At 32.8% G+C, this 18991-nt stretch overlaps 1 protein-coding gene across 13 annotated transcripts in view; it reads left to right on the top strand.

The window, feature by feature from the left end:
* Nucleotides 1-18991, top strand: part of CAMK2D (calcium/calmodulin dependent protein kinase II delta) — a 305194-nt gene that overhangs the window by 254951 nt on the left and 31252 nt on the right. For 3 of the 13 annotated variants that reach the window (XM_041758553.1, XM_041758546.1, XM_041758542.1), the window contains exons 12-16: nucleotides 97-139; nucleotides 3461-3498; nucleotides 7986-8045; nucleotides 10021-10062; nucleotides 12460-12508. In XM_041758553.1, the coding sequence (XP_041614487.1) occupies nucleotides 97-139; nucleotides 3461-3498; nucleotides 7986-8045; nucleotides 10021-10062; nucleotides 12460-12508 (232 nt within the window). Of the gene's footprint in view, nucleotides 1-96; nucleotides 140-3460; nucleotides 3499-4838; nucleotides 4872-7985; nucleotides 8046-10020; nucleotides 10063-12459; nucleotides 12509-18991 lie in introns of all 13 variants that reach the window. The other 10 variants (XM_041758544.1, XM_041758554.1, XM_041758549.1 and 7 more) reach the window with 8 other exon arrangements.

Genomic DNA, 18991 nt, shown 5'->3' with positions numbered 1-18991 from the left:
AAGGCTAGGAGAAGATTTGTTATCAAAGACTGTTTATTTGTTAGGTCAAAGATTTGTACAAGCAACATTAATTTCATATTCTTGTTTTTCTGACAGGGTGCCATCTTAACAACTATGCTGGCTACAAGAAATTTTTCAGGTACATGTGTTAAGAATTCTCCTTATCCACTGCTCTCCTTTTTAGTAGTCATCTTGAAATTAAAGAAAAACCTAACAATTAGAAAAACACTGTTGTTAGGGATCGCAAATAGGCGGCATGGATTCCTTCTGTGCAGTGTCTATCATTAGGAATCCTAAGGGTACTGTCTCATGGAGATGTTAGACATGTAACTGTACTTTTCTAAAGAGCACACAAGCAGCACCTCCACTGGTCAGTGTTGTGCAGCATTTGAAACCCATCTGCCATCCTTGCTGGGGTACACACAAGTTGAGGAAATATGTACTCTCTCTTCCTGAAGCTCAGCATTTCAAACCTAGAATTAGTTAATTGATGTTTCATCAACTAATAGCTATAAATAAGATATTTTGTTTGTCTTATTCTCATAGGGAATCCCAATAAGCAACATTTTTAAAAGAAGACCATTATTGTGGAACCCAGTTCTCATAGGCCCAAGTTCTTTCAAAAGTACAGATGTATCTTGACACACTAAAAGAATGGTTGCATTTTCAAAGGTATCCAAATTCAAGAATGTACAGAGAACCCTACCTCACAGTAATATCACAAGATAATAAATGTTCCTCAAAATTATTCCATGATAAAAATAATTTTTAAATAAAAGAAGTAAAGCCATTTCTTTAGGTGTGGCTCTTCAAAATGGACATAAATATGTATTATGTCCAGAAATTACTTGAATTTTGGACCCCCCCTCTAATAGATTATCACTAAGAACCAGTTTCCAAAAATCAAATTTTGGTAAATACTAATTAGTCTTATATCTCGGGAGGAACTGAAGCAGCAAGAAAGCTACATTTGGTAAAGTGGCTTTAAGACTTGGAAGGATTATCAAACGATTTGCCAAAAATACTACCACTTTACTTTGCTTGCTATTCACATAAGAGTGACATCAAATTATCTAGATATCCTTAAGATATTTATCATTGTACATACTTAACTCCTGGGTATTATAGTGCTATCAGGTGATGATCCATAACCTTATCAAATGTTCTTCAACCTTCTCAACTTTTAGTTATTGTTTATGACTAGATGAAATAATCAGCTTTTGTCCCCCACTATATTTAGTTAATACATAATGTGAAACCATAGGATGCTTTCCAAAGGCTTCCATCGACCTGTTAGTGAAATATATGTATTTTGTCCAATTTGTTTGATGTAATAAAACGTTGTTACTGCCTTTGTCAAGTTACCTGTTTTATGAACAGTTGATTAATATAATTGACATTTACAAGGGTGAGTTCAATATCATCTCATTAAATATTAACTAATACATACTATATTCAAATAGTTATTTCACTGTGGCCCAAAAATTAGTGAATCACTAAAAGGATGATTAATATATATATTATTAAAGATAAACTAACTTGAAAAAATCTCCAATATTAAGATTATGTATTTTGTTAAAGTTTTAAATACACTCGGGCATAAATTGGGCCTTTTTAAATATACACTCATGTATAGAAGCTTTTTGTATACATCACATTTTCCTTTTCATCATCGTGTAAACTAAAACTCATAACTAATGTGTGAATTTTATATTGTTTCTGATGTCTTAGCATGAAAGGCAAACTTTTTTTTAATCCATCACTTCAAGGCAACTGAATAACCTTGAACCCAGTTACAACATCTTATACTTGATAATGCATTTTAGTTTTGAGTATTTTATTCATTCTGTTTCATTAGCAAACATGCTTTTAAAGTAATTTGTCCATAAGTATATGGTTATAAAGTTGTTTTTATTTTTTTTCTTTTCTCCCTTTATGTGGAATGTATTTCTTGTGAGGTAAGGTGAATAGTAACCAAAAGGGACATTTCTGCATCTCCCAGGCCAAATCCCTGCTTACCCTGAATCATTGTCTTCTCTTTGCTTGCTATTGCAATTTCAACTATTCTGAGTTTGCTTTCTAACCTATTAACTGCCACAGGATTTACTTAATATTGCTTTTTAACTCTAGGCAAATAGTATTATAGCTAAGGCACCAATGCTTACAATATCAATTAATAATAAATTAATAGCTTTTGTTGCTAAAAACTAAATAAAATTAACATTTTTGTATCTTAAATAAATTTAAAATTATACCAAAGTAATATCAAAATAATAGCTCAAATCAAATGGATGTCAGGAAATTACATGTTCATACAGTTCTATTATAGCTAGGTATTCCATTTCAGATGCCAAAGTCTATTCTGATATACTTAAATAATTATACATATATATACATATATATATGTGTGTGTGTGTATATATATATATGTATATATATAAAACATTAAATGGAAATATAACTGTATACTTTGTCCTGCATATTCATAAATGTTCTACTCTTGGTGTACTAATTGTCATTAGCAGTTATATAATCTTTTCACTGTGTATGAATGTACCCATTCATAAGTCTGTTTTTTGAAAGGATGACTTCACCTTCTAATATACTCAAGAAGTTCAATAACAGAAGGAATGCTAAAAGCTATCCTCTGAGAAATTGAAATTTCATATTGAGACCACATACTTCAAGGGTTCTTTGATTTAGTTGAAGATGTTGTTTTGTTTTATAACTCACCTCAAATTTTATAATTTTAAATTTTTTGATGTAAATGGCTTTTGTTTATGAAAGCTTTGTATTCTGATTTTGAAGTATAAAAGAATACATAATACCTTTTTTCAAAGGTCCTATGCTAAGTGTTTAAAAAATTTGCTGTAGGCCAATAATGTACCATTTCATTTTAAATACATTTATTACTGTTTTTTGTAAAAAAATGAAAGCTCTGATTTCATATATATATATATTTTTTTTTTTAAGAGATGTTATTTACCCAGAGCAAATTTTCACAAATAAATTTCAAATCTTTAGAAAGAGGGGCTTAAGTGGCAGAACTGACCTGGTCACCATACTTGTAGTGTGAATGAACATGTAATATAGTCTGTAAGCTGATGTTTGAAGACTGAAATCAACTTTCTGGATTACAAAAGTATAGTCCAGTTAAAGTTCCAGTATCCTTTTCACAACCAACAGTGAAACCAAGTCCAGTAACATAACTGGCAAAGTGTCCAATTACATGCAATGCACTAAATAAGAATTTAGTTCTAAATTTGATGTGGCAAAACCAAGAAAAGCGATACTGTGTTTCAATGTCCTGTAAGCTCACGCTCATCAGTGTAACCTTGATAATTTGGCATATGTTGGCCATAACTCAGTAAAGGTGATAGAAGGAAACAATAACCTAATTTGTTGCTGGCATGAGTTTCTGTGAATAACTCACTGAAATGGTTTTACTCTCATTTTGCAGCAGCCAAGAGTTTGTTAAAGAAACCAGATGGAGTAAAGGTAAGTTAAACAGGTGCTCCGAAAATCATTTCTGACTTTCAGATGCTGGATAATTTTTAAATGTGAAATCTAAATTGTAAGTTTTCATAGTAATTGTAAGTTTTTTTATAGTTCCTGTAAAGGATGCAGTTTGAAGTATAAAATAATTTAATATGTAAATATGACTATCATTTATGACAAACTGTGTATATTTTGATTCAATTATATTTTAAATAGTCTGACAAAATAATACTTTTATATGCAGTTGTAGAAACAATGTCTAAATCCTCTGTGCTTTACTACAATCCTATCATAAAGACCTGAAAATCAATGAAAACCAAATGCTTTTCTAATTAATTATGCTATGTTCTTGAAGTCTGCTGAATTATATAACCTGAAAAAAATCAAGTCATAGGGTATGGGAAATTAAACGTCAAATGATTAAATTTATCTGCATAGACAGTTTTTATAAAGGTCTTAATTGTTCCTGTGCTTCTGTCATAAGGTATTGACACATACTCAAGGTGAATATTCTAATAAATTATAGAAAATTTTCCAAGAAAGATAACAACAGGATATTTTGACTTTCTTGGATTTCTAAACCAAGTAATACAACTTATTTTCTATTGATTCTATTTTGTTTTGTGGGAATTTACCTTTAATTGAATGTATTTGTATTATGTTTGTTATCTTTCTAGAGTATTACCTAAGTATTTTGTTTCTTTAATCCTTTTCTTTCTCTTCCAATGGCAGATGCATACATTCTTCATGAACACTTCAACATTCTTGGGAATTAGTTAATATTCTAACATTGAACTTGACCCAAAGTCAGGTGGTCAGTTCATTTTGAAAATGTAACATAGAAAATCATTTGTCACTTCTTAGGTTCATGCCCAATCATTTCTTCACCTCCTGTCTATGTGATTAGGGAATTTCCAGAGCTATGGTTACCATGTACTTGTGATTCCCATTAAGATGGCATTTGCCTTTTGCCAATTGCTATCCTCAACCTGTAATGTTCTCTTCCTTCTGCTTAGTTTGTTTCATTTCAGTTTCACTAATGACAGTTGATGTTGCCTTTTTCTCAGTGTTACATTGGTAGAAATGTGATATTTTAAATTTTCCAAATGTTTTATTCTGTTTTTCTATACCTTTCAGTGATGCAGAAGTCATAGTTCCCATTGAGATATTTATTTTTACTCCCCTTATATAGAAAGAAAAACTTCCAGAACTTTTTTCTTCTAGACAACTTACAGTTCCTCTTTAAAGAGAAATTTATTCTGTCCTCCATGCTTTGATACTTTAAAAATTCAACCGGTCATATTTTTTTCTTTTCCTTTCTCTTTGACTGGTCAATTCAGAAAAGGAAGTCCAGTTCGAGTGTTCAGATGATGGTGAGGATCTCTATCTGCCAGATTTCTCCTCCTGTGAAAAGTCATACTTAGGAATAAAAACAGTCTTATTTACCTAAGTTAGTGTAAGTAGAGTGTAGGACCATTACAGGCCAATGTCAATTAACTGTCAAAACACAGTATCCACATTCACATAATACTATTTATCTTGGACTTTGAATTTTTAAAATATGTAAAAAGTTCATACCTTTATCTATATGCTATTAAAGGATCATTTATAAGACCATTTATAAGACCTTAAAACTGAAGAGACCATGACATAATTAATGTCTGTTTAATGATAAGTGAAAGAATATTGTAGGATTATTTTTAAGTGATGATCATGATTACTAAAAATAGGACTCATTTTCAGTTCCAGATACACCATAATACATCTACCATGAAGTTTATAAATAGTGTAATAGTTATCTTACAATGGACCCATCCTAGTTAAGCACCTACAGAGGAAACATTTATTAATCTCAAAACTGAATAAACTTAACACCTGAGAAATAAGAATATCTTGCCCATACCCCATAACAGTAATTCAGTGGATCACTTAAATACCTGGTTTGATTTAGTTTTGTTAAAGAAAAATAGCTTCATAACATAAAATAACTACATTTCATAACAAAAGTGCCTGAGTCCTTGTATGTTTTAAAGACTGCTTATAGTTTACCTCATACTTAATATTTGATTCTTTAATAAAAAAGAAGTCCTCCTAGCCTTTTACTTGGAAACTCTCCTATTATTTTTCAACTAATTAATATTACAAGTACCTTTAAAAGACTTCCCATAGTAATAAAAGATCATTAAGCTTATTTTTACATTAACTTAAAAAGTTTGTAACTGCATATTTAAACACAACTAAAAGTGGTGGTTGAGGCTCATATTCATTTAACTCATATTTGTCATACCTGACAATAAAGAATGGCTTATCCAGGCAGAATGGCCTTCAATTGGAAGACCAGGTGATGTGTGTACGCTGCGTACCTATTTGTGAACGTGTGTAGGAGTGTGTGTTGTATGTGTGTGCACACATTTGTGCAGAGAAGTGCGTGTGCATAGGTGTGCATGTGTGACATTTTCACTGAAAGAAATCAGTTCTTTGCAACCATTCTAGAAAACAGTCGTCTCTTATCTCAATACAGAAATGAAAAGATCTCAAAAAAAAGACGTATCTCAGTATATTCCTCTTTTATTTTTGTATCTGCTGATATAAACTAAATATAACAAATATATGTGGTGCTTCAATTATAAGTACCTCTGATCATTTGATAAGAAGTCAACTGTGTTTTACCATGTACTCTTCCTCATTGGAAATTATTTGCATGTGCACCCTCCTCTTTTATCATGTATTTCATACTAACATAAATACTAATTTTGATCCCTCTTTAATAGATTCCATCTCTTACCTCTTTCTGGCTGTTGCACAAATTTGATGTTAAATTCCATGCACTTTGATTTAAAGAAAAAATTTAGACTATGTAAAATAGAGATTGATGGTTTATATTTAGAGTTTTTCCGTAAAGGGCACCAGAAGTTTTCTCTTTTCCTGCATGTCATAGAGCATAGTGTTATAGCTTATTTAAATAATACCAATACAAAAAATCACACAAATATGAATGATTAAAAAAGCAAAATATTATGTACTGAAATTAATTTCTTTAACCTTCTATGTTCTTCTCAGTGCTGGTTTCACTATGATCTACAGGTATAAAATACAAAAGAAAAAAAAAAACTCCCAGGAAGTCCAATTAAATTGGCATAATTGCTTATAAACTTGTTTGGTATTATCTATTTTATGCAGTATGTTTTTCCCTTTGAGGCCTTTAAGAACATTTATACTAAAATTATGTGATGTGTTCCTTTAAATAATAATATGTAAAGAAAATACCTAGATAATGTAGTACAGGAGAATTAATGTAAATAAATAGTTCTGTTTGATAACTGTAATATAAGTTATCATACATGAACTTAAATGAATGTTGATTATTACTGCTTAGTTTTTTCTTATTTAATGCCCAAATTCAACTGTAATTTCAACTTGCCACTTGTCTACAAAGAGTTTTCTCTGTGGACCCATTATAATACTTATTGACCCAACTGAGTTGCCAGTGTGGCTTCCATTGTGATATGATCTCCTTAATATCAACCCCAATATGAGACAGAACATGAGAGACTCCTAACTCTGGGAAACGAACTAGGGGTGGTGGAAGGGGAGGAGGGCGGGGGGTGAGGGTGACTGGGTGACGGGCACTGAGGGGGGCACTTGACGGGATGAGCACTGGGTGTTATTCTGTATGTTGGCAAATTGAACACCAATAAAAAATAAATTTATTATTAAAAATAAAATAAAGATCAACCCCAATATGTTAAAGCAAGAGAATAATATTACCAAATACAATCTTCAACAGTAGCACTTTGAAAGAAAAACAAAGTAGTAACACTTTGACAGAAAACACAGTGTTTTCCTCTCAAACAATTGTGAAAAATAATCTTTTTACATTCAGAAGATAGCAAAGAATTCAATTTGCCCATTTATAATTGAAGATGTATTTTTTAAAGGAGGCCCAAACTTATCATTTTAAAAAGTATGTTATAAAGCCTGCATTTCTTCAGAAGATCTAAGTTTGGAATTGGTTACCTACTAAGCAAAGTGATGATGGCTTCGCAGAGAAAAACAGTCTATGTGTGACTTCAGGATCGTGAATAAAATGAAAAAAAAAAAAAAGGAATGTATTCATAACAGAGAATAATTGGAAGCTGGGAACAGACTCCAACTTGAAGAGTATGAAAATATTTATGTTAATTTCATACTCTGAAACTTGACTTGAGCTCTACTGAAGCAATTCTTTGTTGGCTAACGTGGCACAGCCAAAGCAGCCAAGTCTGTTTGATCATCCCACCATCACAGACGTGGTCCTAGCCTGTATGTGACCATCAGAGACTAGAATTGATTATCATTTCTGTCACACATCATGGTGTCTTTCACGTTCATCTTCAGTGGCTCTTTATTTTCATGTCTATATCTCCACATAGACATGCTGAAGTATAGAGACATTGGCTACCAAGGGATTTAAGGCATCTCTGTTTCTATTTTCTGCATACCTACAGATAAACAACAAAGCCAACGTGGTAACCAGCCCCAAAGAAAATATTCCTACCCCAGCGCTGGTATACCTGGACTCTTTGTAACCCTTCTTAAGTTCTTTACTGTTTTTTGTTGTTTCTCTCATTTGCTTTCACTATATAGATACATATGTTATATAAGTATTTTATTTTGTTGGGTTTTGTTTTGCTTTTGAAGATATGAGAAAAGTTCTTTTTTTTTCTTTTTGTTAAGGTAGTTGCCAAGCAGTGTGTTTCTAACATAATGATCTCATTTCATTGTTGAACATTATTCTGATAGCTGTGGTCCCTGTAGTTGAAATTGTTGCATGCTGCTTTAGAAATACAGTAGAATGCGCTTTGGTCGCTCTTAGCTCTTCTTCTGATGGTAGCTCTAGATTATGATTTCCTCCTTCTGTGATGCAAATATTGACATCGAGGAGAGCTAAGGGGGTTATTGCCAGACACCAGTAAATGTAGACCTTATTCAGAGTTCATTTCCCTCTTCTTGAAAGACAGCAGGGCTTTATAAGACCTTTTTGAGATAAAGAGGCATTTGCTATTTTTGAGCTTTTAAAGAGCTCTTTGAGTTTTAAACGATCACTGTTTCACAGTAATCCAAAGAATGAAATGTATACCATAGAACTTTGAATTATCAGTGGAAATCAGTTTTGCTCATTTTAATCCAATCACACCATTTACAACTAAATCATTTTGATACTTTGAGATAGTGTTATATTAAAAATCAAGATTTGAATACTGGCATTCAGTACTCTGAGTTTCATAATATTTTGCTCAAATAATTCCATATCTTGATATAGGTTTTCTGAACTATTTCTGATTTTTAACTGTCCTTTATACTAATATTTTAAATGAAAGAAAATACTAAGGGATTATTTTCACTTGGGTTAACTAGAAGGTTCTGTTTAAAAACATTTAAAGGAGAAAGGACATAATCAAGATAGCAAATTATCTATGAGTAAAAAAAACAATGTCAGTCATAACTCTAGCCAAGAGAGAGGAAGAATGGAAGCAGTAAATATGTTCTCTAAGTATTACAGCATAAACTGTGGTGAAGAGGAGATCCTAGAGAACAGAGTACTTATAGTGGGAGAAAATTTTCAATGGCTAGATACCTCAGATAATGTCTCAGTTACCAAGACATCATGCAATGAAAGTGTCAAGCATGCCAATAATATATGGGCCTTGAATCTTTTTTAACATCAGTTATTTGAGAATTATTTTCCACTTGGAATATTTCTTCAATTCTCTGGTAGAAAGCAGAAAAGAATAATAATGTTCTCTTCAAGGAAAAGCATGATGTTACAAGCAAATATTTGTATATATTCATTCCATAAAGCTGAAATTTCTTTTTAGATATGAATTAACATGGCATTTAACAGCAGTATGTCTCAAATTATAGTGATTATATGATGAATTCTAATATCCTTTAAATAACCTTTTCAATATTCTTTAGAATTTCTTATGGACTTTTGAAATAAATTCTTTAGAATAGCATTTTTTAGAGCAAGTCACAATGTTCTAAATTTTCAGAGTATTTACCTGTGTATTAACTATGCACTACTATTAGTGATGACACCATCATCGATTCTCAAAGATATAACTGAAAAAAATACTAATTTTAAAGAGTTCTGATCTCCAGTGTCCTTGGTCAGTTTTCTGTAGGACAAACATTAACAGCTTACTCACTAAAGAAGAAAGGAAAATTCTATTATAGGACCTTGTGAAACAGTGAGTGCCTCTTTAAGTCTCCAAACTTCAAAGCCTTGTCTGTTTACTGATCACGAATAAGGTCTTTTGCATGCTGCTGCTGGGTACTGAGGTATCCTATCTCATGGGCTCACTAGGAACACTTTTCATCAGTGATCTTGTCAGCTGCTATCTCTGACAGTAGTTAACATCGCTTAAGCTCTTGTCACTATTTAGTTTTGTCAGCCGGCTCACTCTGCTCTGTCCCTCACACTAGTAAGAATGTACTTACAATGCGAACTGTTTCTTTCTCTATTTTGTTCTCACTCAGGAGCCCCAAACTACTGTAATCCACAACCCTGATGGAAACAAGGTATTCAGAAAGAATCAACATCATCTTGCTTTCACAAGATTACACATTTCATCAAATATCCAAAGCAAAATTAATTCACTATCTAAATGTGGAAATAAAATCCTTACCCTTTTTCTAACACGCTTTGTTTTGGGGGGGGGGCTAATTTATATAGAATTGTACACATATTTCTTTTAAAACAATCATGAATGACATCTTGAAAGAGAAGTTAATGGTACCATTAGTCAATAAAAGTTGGGTTAAGCAAAGTCTTTATGTCAAGATGACTGTGTATCTTAAGCAATTCCATCTGATCCTTTTTTTTTTCTTTTCCATGCTTGTTCTGTGTGTTGTACTTTAGTTATATTCTGCATGAAATTTTAGAATTTCTTGCTATATCATTTCACTGTCTTCAAAAAAATCAACTTGAGTTCATAGATGTTTGTTTAAATTTAATGTTGCTTTTGAATTTTATTTATTCTGTTGTCAGAGTGCCTTTTCTGTTAATTCTGTTGTTGGTGTTGTTTTTGTTCTTTGGCATGAAATTGAGGATAATCAAGGAGTTTCAATTCTTGTGAAATGTTTATTTTTGTTGAATTATATGGATTTTGGTAACATATTTAACCAGGTAGGCTGAATGAAGTTAGGCTGTAATGTTTTCTGTCTGTTGTAGATTAGTTGTATAGCATGTTGACCAAATAATAGTACTTGTATACATGTCTATTGGATGAAAGGAAACATTTTTGAACATATTCCATGTTTCCAGTTTACTAATTCTCATATATTATTGTATCTCTAAAGGAAGGAAAATATAATTCATCCAATTTTTCTCAAAGATCAAAATACAGTCAAGGGTCTAACTTCTCCTTACTCTTATCAACAATGTTTAAGTCCTAGAAAACACATTTTCTCTGGTTTAACATTTAGTTGATCAATATTAAAATAATTAAAGTGAAAAAAATCAAGTATTTCTTAAGATGTATTTATGGTCATGACACTTAAAATATTTTAAGTCCCTAAAAGACTTCTAGTACTCAGGAGCATCATATAGGAGAACAATTTTTTTTTAATATCGTTAGCAAATGAAAGACCAAGCATAACAGCTGGAGTGGATACTTCGATAGTTCTAGCTATATCATTTGTAAGAGTTGCTGCATGATTTTTCTTACATGAATTAGTTTACTTTTACAGTGCATGGGTTTACCTTGATCTTGAGTTTAATTTGAACACTAGGTCACATTAAGAAACGCATGAAGACTCTCTGCTTTGGTTTTGTGTGTATGGAGACTCTGGATATACATTTAATTAGTCTGACCCATTTAAGTAGTCTGACCCTTTGGCTTAAATATTATATATTATATTTATACAAATTGATGGCTTTTTTGACTATTGAATCTCTACAAGGACACTGATTAGTATTTGCATCATTTTCCAAAATCTGTTTTTCATCACTGAGCACATAGCTCTGGATTGGAAGTTTGTTTCCAATTTCTTTCAACTCTAGCCTTTAATCATTTCAAGTAGAAAATAGTGTTTTTCTTATGACTACTACCAAATTTCTTTGCTAGAAAATATTTTGTTAGCACATTATTAATGGAAAAATTTATCAAACCTTTTTAAGAAACTATATCTTAACTACTGGCAGTTGCAGTGTCCTTTTTTAAGTGTGCTTATTAATCTTCAACTTCATTTGTAGTTTTACAAAAATAATAGCTTTTTCTATCCATTATGAGAGCAGATTTGTTATCAATATCAGTCTCTAATTAAATAGATGACAAAATTTAATAGTCCTTGAAAGTAAATTATTCATATAATTCCATTGCACTGATCACAAACATGGAAATTCTTGTTAAAAGCAATTTCAGCATAATTCACCTTAGTGCCCATAATTTCATCATCAAATGATGCAATGAAATGCTTTCTATCTCTACACAGGAATAAGACAAATAGGCTATGAATTCAGTGCTTGATATAGTGCTTTATACAAAGAAGGGATTATTTACTGATTAATTAATTGGAGATAGAAATTGTTCTATTTTAGGGTCAGATTCATTGGGCTAATATATACAATTTCTGATAAATATATAGAAAAAGCACACTTTATGGGGCACTGTAACCAAATACGGCCTTACACAGCTCTTAAAATAAGTTGCCCACTTTGGCTGCTTCTACAAATAACCTAGACTTATCATGCTTTAGCGTAGGCCACCAGAGTACTCCCTTTTTGAAACATTTGCAGCATTTGGCATTTTATTTCTATTAAAACCACATAATGTATTTGTCCATCTGCATGTCAGTATATGTACACAGCCTGCTGATGAATTTTTGCATGATATGTATATCACTTGCCAATTTTAAGAAGGAAAAAAGTGAAGTTATCCATTGTTTGCAACTTAACACTTGTTTTCTTCTCAACAGGAGTCAACTGAAAGTTCAAATACAACAATTGAGGATGAAGATGTGAAAGGTATGATTAAATCAGAAATGGAAAATCCTAACTTAGAGTTCCACATGAATCAAAAAAATAAGTGTTCATATAACTAACAAGTTTGGGAACTAGGCCTGTTCTAAGAAACAAAAATAATTTTCTTCTTAAAAGTACACTATTATTTTGATTATATGTATTGATTTGGCCAATTTTTTCACATTCTTTTCTGTTTTGAAATATCAACAAATGTGGGATATTTGAACACATTGTGATTTTAAACCAGATGACAGTCTGGGGACATGATATCAAATTGTAAATGTATCAGTCAAAAGGTAATTTAAATGTATATCTATGTCTAGAAAACAGCTTATGTTCAAGAATAGAGTATTAAAAGGACCATTTTTTTAAAGCCTTTAATGGTCTTGATGAGTTTCAATGGAATTTCACATTTGGCAGCCTTTTATCCTCGGTTTTTGTGCATTTTCCTAATATTTTCTTGACCTCCACTCACTTGAGTTGCCCAGGATCTTTTAGGAATATAAATGAGTCATTGCCAACATTTCTATGGACATCTCACTGCTTCTGCCCATACATACTAAACATACTTTGACTTCTTTTTGGTCTCATGGCTGTTCTAGAAGTGTTAATTTTGCTTCAGCTGCTTTCGTGGTTTTGTGTTCTCATTTTTGTATTTCCATATGTGTAACTGCAATTTCTACTGGCCACTTTTGTAGAAACCATTCTAAAAAAGAATGATAACAATCGGAGGTTTAAAAAGTATTAAAGATGTATTAAAGGAAAATAAGCATAAAACAAAGGTAGAGAAATGATTTGTCAGGTAATTAAACATTATTTGGAAAGATTATTTACCTAATAGTATCAACATGGGTTTTCATTTTGTAGATGGCATTAGTAAGACACAGTTTTGGAAAACTGTATTCATGTTATAGAATAAGGAACCTGGAAACTCTCAGATCACGAAGATATATAGGCAGTTTAGAAAATAAAAATACCTATAGACTGCAAGTTACCAGTCACTGTGCTGACTTTTCCCCCTTTGGTTGAATAGAACAGCTGATTCTATTATATTAAAGTGTACTCACTATTTATTTTTAGTGCACTAACCTAACTCTGCCAGAATAGTCATTTTTTTTTTCTCTTACAATAGAAAGGTGGATAACTGTTTTGAGGATTTATTTAGTAGGTCTATTCATCTTGCTCTTGCCCCTGAGCTGAAATTTGAACGGAAATAATTTTATGAATCATTGATGCCAGTCGCATTAGATAAAGATTTTTTTTTTTAACCAAATAAGCAGATATGCCATTTAGCTTTCTCGGTGATTCAGAAAGCATCATCTTTGTAAGTGTTTTGGATTCATTACCTTTTCAGCCAAGCAAAATACTTATATGACTTTATACATTCTTCTCTTGAGCAAGAATCAGGGGAAATAAACTTGTGCATTATCCACTGGAAAGTCTGAGTCTTTAAACAGCTGAATAATATTAGAATAGTAATACCACTATGTGCAATTCATCCTAATAAACATATTCCTTGATGATCACAAGCAGAGTTTTTATAAGTGGTCTTTCTCACCTGAGTTTGACTTCTACTAAGTTTTGGTTTAGGATCATAGCTATTACACTATAAATATCAACATATAAACAGAATCCCTGTCTGTGTTACCTTATAGTTTATAATATTTTTTGATGAAATAAAATTATATCAGCACCTCTCACAAAACAGTTCTCTCTAAATCACAACAATGATACTAGTTTCATTTTGCCTCTGGGATTTCACAAATTGAGATAACATTTGTCTTTATGGTTACATGCTGAGACTACACACACCAAATGTTAGAGGAATTAAGCATAATATTGAGATGGAAAGAAATGTCCAGTTTATTATTAACCCCAAAGTGCTTTGATTTATTTCTTTGAACTCAGTGAATAAGATATTGACATTTCTGCTTAATTTTCCTTGAGTGGATGTGGCTGCAGAGTCACAGATAATATATTAAGCATCATTTGTGTTCTCTGTAAGACCCACACAGCTTTTTGGTGGCTAACCTTTTTTAATTTTGAATGATATTAGAAACCTGTCAGACTAGAAGACACTTTAAAAAAATCACCCAGGCTATCATTCTGACTACAAGACAGGTGGTACATAAAACTGTCATAAATATTTGTAATGTATTTATTGTGCTGGTTATATGCTTATATGGGGATCTCTTTATTAATAAATACACAGTCCTTCAGAAAGTTCCTAATTGAATTCTGCATTTGTACGACTGTGCTCTTTTCTCTTTACCTCAGAGTTTGCTATAGCTTTAGGTAGCTTGGTAGAGAATGTTTATTGACCAACTCTGTTAGAACCCAAATTTACATCTCAGCTCTAGGAACTCAAAAAGATCATTGGTTATAAACCTGACCAAAGCCACACCTTCTCTACAAAGTCACATCCTACTTACAAAATTGCATATCTTTCTTCCACATTTACTTTGCAGTCCTATCCCTTCTGTAGACAACTTTGTTATCAGGGTGAAACACCAGATTTCTCAACACATTCCTAAAGGCATATTGCCCTAGCATGCTCCTGCATGCAATCACAAGCTCCATCCATTCCTGCTGGGTATCCCTCCTAGACTTACATTGTTTCATGGTGGCTGGAATACCATAGTACATACTTTTGTGCTAGTGTCATGCACTTTCTGTCCAATCCCCAAGGACCAACCTGGTAATGACAGTTCTACACCCTCTCTACTGTAAAGAAGCTTAGGGGGGAATCTTAACACATTATGGTGACCTAGACAAAGGAAGAAATGAAAACCAACAACAGAATACCTTTTGCTGGCGTTTTCGGGGGGGAAAAGGTAGGCCAACTGCTCTTAAGGATGAGGAAAGAAGTCATAGTAGATGAGTAGTCCTTCACATTCAAGGAACCTAGAGAGCCAGAATTTGGAGAAGACCCCCTTTTTTTTTTTTTTACCTCTCTTTGTTAGTTTCCATTCAAAATGGCCTTTGGTTTTCATAAGGCCCCAATCTATGTGTTATTCTTGAACTTTATGTAGGCTACCCCACTTTTTTTTCATTCAGCAAATATTTACTGAATGCCTACTATTTGTGTGAGCTCCACATCTTTTCTTGGTGACCAGTCTTATTCAACAAATCAGAGTCAAGACGTTCTTCTGTATGCTTTACGTGAAGCTTTAATGCTATAATTTGGCTATTTTCCTCACCTAGTTTAATAAATACCAAGAAATTGACTTCAAAAAGTGAGATCCAAGATAAATGCATTTTATTTCTAAAAGTCTTTTTATTTTTCATTTTTTAAAAAAACTTCAGCATTTAGTTATAACCACAACATTGCCCTTCCAAAGCTCACAATCTATCCTAAGGAATTATTTTATAAGTTTTCTTTTTAAAAAGTGTATCAAGTTCACTGTTTTCTCTTTTCAAGGCAATGTGGACTTCCTAGTATGGACCTTTTGAGCCATTTCCTAATTTTATACTATATTCAAAAACCAAATATTATCCCTAACTCTCTGTCTGTAAACTCAGTGATAAACTCCATGTAATGGAAAGACACGAAGGGCTCTAAAATAAATGGGATCTTAATGAGGCATAGTTATTACCATAGAAGCACCATGTAGTAAAAACAGCTTTATGCACCCAAAACCCAGTAAGCAAACAAGTTTTCCTATTAGAATTCACTGGTATTTTCAAAATGCAAATTTTTAGGTCCAAAATTGTTGTAGTCATTCCATTTTGAGTACATTTCTAGTAAAACAATGACTTTCATTAGTTTAAGGTGTAACAAACAGATATCATCATTAACCTTTAATTAGTATATGGCAACACTAACAGTGTGGCTGTCTATGAATATGGGTGTCCTTAAAGCCAATGATACATAGCAATGGTCCTTTCACCACTATATATACATTTGAAGACTGTCCTTTGGTTTGTGGCTGTAGCCACAGTTTGCAGGGCCTGTTGCTGTATGCCACAATGTCTCTCTACCTCATAACCTGCCAACACCGTTGTTCAGAGTCAACTGCTTCTTCCTGATGAGTATGCATCGGTTTGGTCCATCTGCTGCTCTTTCCTAGAGTTCCAGAGTTGTGTGACATCTGTCGAAGTTGAGCTCCTCTGTGCCCATATGTCATCTCTGTCACTCATCCTGCTTCCAGCATCTCATTGCATTCAGCTCACAACTGAGTAGCTGTTTGGATCTCTTGCCACATTTCTTCCTCCTTAACAACTCTAGACCAGTGGAGCTCTTTACAACAAGCAACCATGTATTGCTAGGAGCTTGACTGTGGGACTTCATTTTGGTTTATCCTCTTTTTTTTCCCTTTGCTAACAAATAGATGATGATAATGAAGTTGCACAGAATGTTTGCGAAAGGCCTTAAGGGCAAGGGTTGACACCCTTCATTTGAATGGGGCCTGGTATTTGATGACATCTGGTTATAAAGGTCTTGGCCAATTTACAGAATCACTTGGTTAATGAGCCTTTTGTGTACATCTTTGTAAATCTGTACATCGGTGGACAGTGTGATGACTATTCAGATTCAACTATTCTTAAGTTCTGTTTTCAATGAAAACCATCATTGCTGGGTAGGACTCCCTGAGGCAGATGATCATATGATACTGATCTTTTTCAGATCCCTCTGTGGCTTGTTACTCAGCACTTGTCCTGCCTGTGTTTCTCTTTTCAAGGGAATTTGCAAATCAAGAAACTTCTTGTTATTTTGTTTAAGAACCTTCGATAATTATGTCATTCCATTAGGTTAAAAGTGTCTTAGAAGACCTATAGTGCAGTGCGTAATAATTTCTTTCAGATTTCTAATCCAAATTTGATTTCTAAAAAGTTTTACTTAGAAAAAGTTACATCTGCATGTGTGTATCTTGCCTGTTGATCTTTTAACTTTTAAATCAAGATCAATAACTTATAGAAATGATGCCAAATTTACCTGCTCTATCACCAATATAAAATAATTTCATTTCTCTTTATTTTTCTTGTTTACATTCCTTTATTTTTTACCATCATACTCACTCAGGTTTTTCCATTTACTCTTTGCCTACCTGCTAGGTACCTTAGATCTGTCAGTGACAACCTCATGCTTCTTTAACCATGCTGACACAATACAGGGTCAAAACTGCTTCCAACTTGAGCTTAAAAAAAGTCCTAATTGAAAATGAGCAAAACCAACTAACAAAAGCATGTAGTTAGCTACTCATTTTATCACTAGGAAATCACAGGCTCATCCTATATTAATAAGTATTCTCAGTTCCAAGTTTCCATAAATGGCATTTTAGCAAGTTTGCAAAACTCTATATATTTCTAGGAAATAATAGAGCATTATTTTATTAAGTATTTCATAAATTCTAAATCACGTATGTTCTAAGACTCCTGCCATCAGTTTCTCAATCTTTTTATTATTAGGTAAAAATCTTGTATTTATAAGACATGCTTTTCATAGTGTTTATATTAAGACTAGGCTACAGGTTTAGTATTTTTAGTGACAAAGGCTTGTGACATAGAAAACATATTAATGTGTTACATTTTGACCAGGTTTAGCTCTTTATAAGAAAAAAAAAAAGGGTAATTTGTTCTAACATACTATTCTAGTACTTATATTGTGACCACCAAGGATCTCTATCAAGGTACAATTTGTTAAATAGTTGGCTTTCAGAACTGAAACATAGAAATATTTGCTAATTGCTGTACTTTTTTTTATGTTGAAGACAGATAAACTCCAGTTTAGGTTTTATTTTACTTTCACCTTATTTTGTTTTTTTTTCCCTATTTTTTATATTTTTTTAATATAATCTTATGTTATTTTCATTCTGGTATAGTGAACAGTTTTTATTAGTTTCAGGTATACAAAATAGTGATTCAACAATTCCATACATCGGGATCCCTGGGTGGCTCAGCGGTTTGGCGCTTGCCTTTGGCCCAGGGCGGGATCCTGGAGTCCTGGGATTGAGTCCCACGTCAGGCTCCCTGCATGGAGCCTGCTTCTCCCTCCTCCTGTGTCTCTGCCCCCCCCCCCCTCTCTCTCTCTCTATGTCTATCATAAATAAATAAATAAATCTTTAAAAAAAATAATTCCTTACATCATCCAGTACTCATCACAACAAGTGCACTCCTTAATCTTCATCCTTTACTTCACCTACCCCTCACTCTCACCCACCTCCCTTCTGGTACCAGTTTATTCTCTATACTTAGGATTCTAGGAGTCTGTTTTTTGGTTTGTCTCTCCCCCACCATCTCCCTATCCTCCTCTTTTCTTCCTTTGTCCTTTGTTTCGTTTCTTAAATCCCACATGCGAGTGAAATCATGTGGTATTTGTCTTTCTCTGACTTATTTTGCTTAGGATTATACTCTCTAGTTCTATTCACGTCTTTGTAAATGGCAAGATTTCATTCTTTTTTTGGCTGAATAACATTCCTTTGTGTGTCTGTTTGTATGTGTATATACATTCACTACATCTTCTCTATTCACTCATCAGTCATTGGA

This window comes from Vulpes lagopus, chromosome 6 (assembly GCF_018345385.1).
Source record: "Vulpes lagopus strain Blue_001 chromosome 6, ASM1834538v1, whole genome shotgun sequence".
In the NCBI taxonomy this organism is placed as follows: Eukaryota; Metazoa; Chordata; class Mammalia; order Carnivora; family Canidae; genus Vulpes; species Vulpes lagopus.
This window is presented reverse-complemented; position numbering and strand designations above follow the sequence as displayed.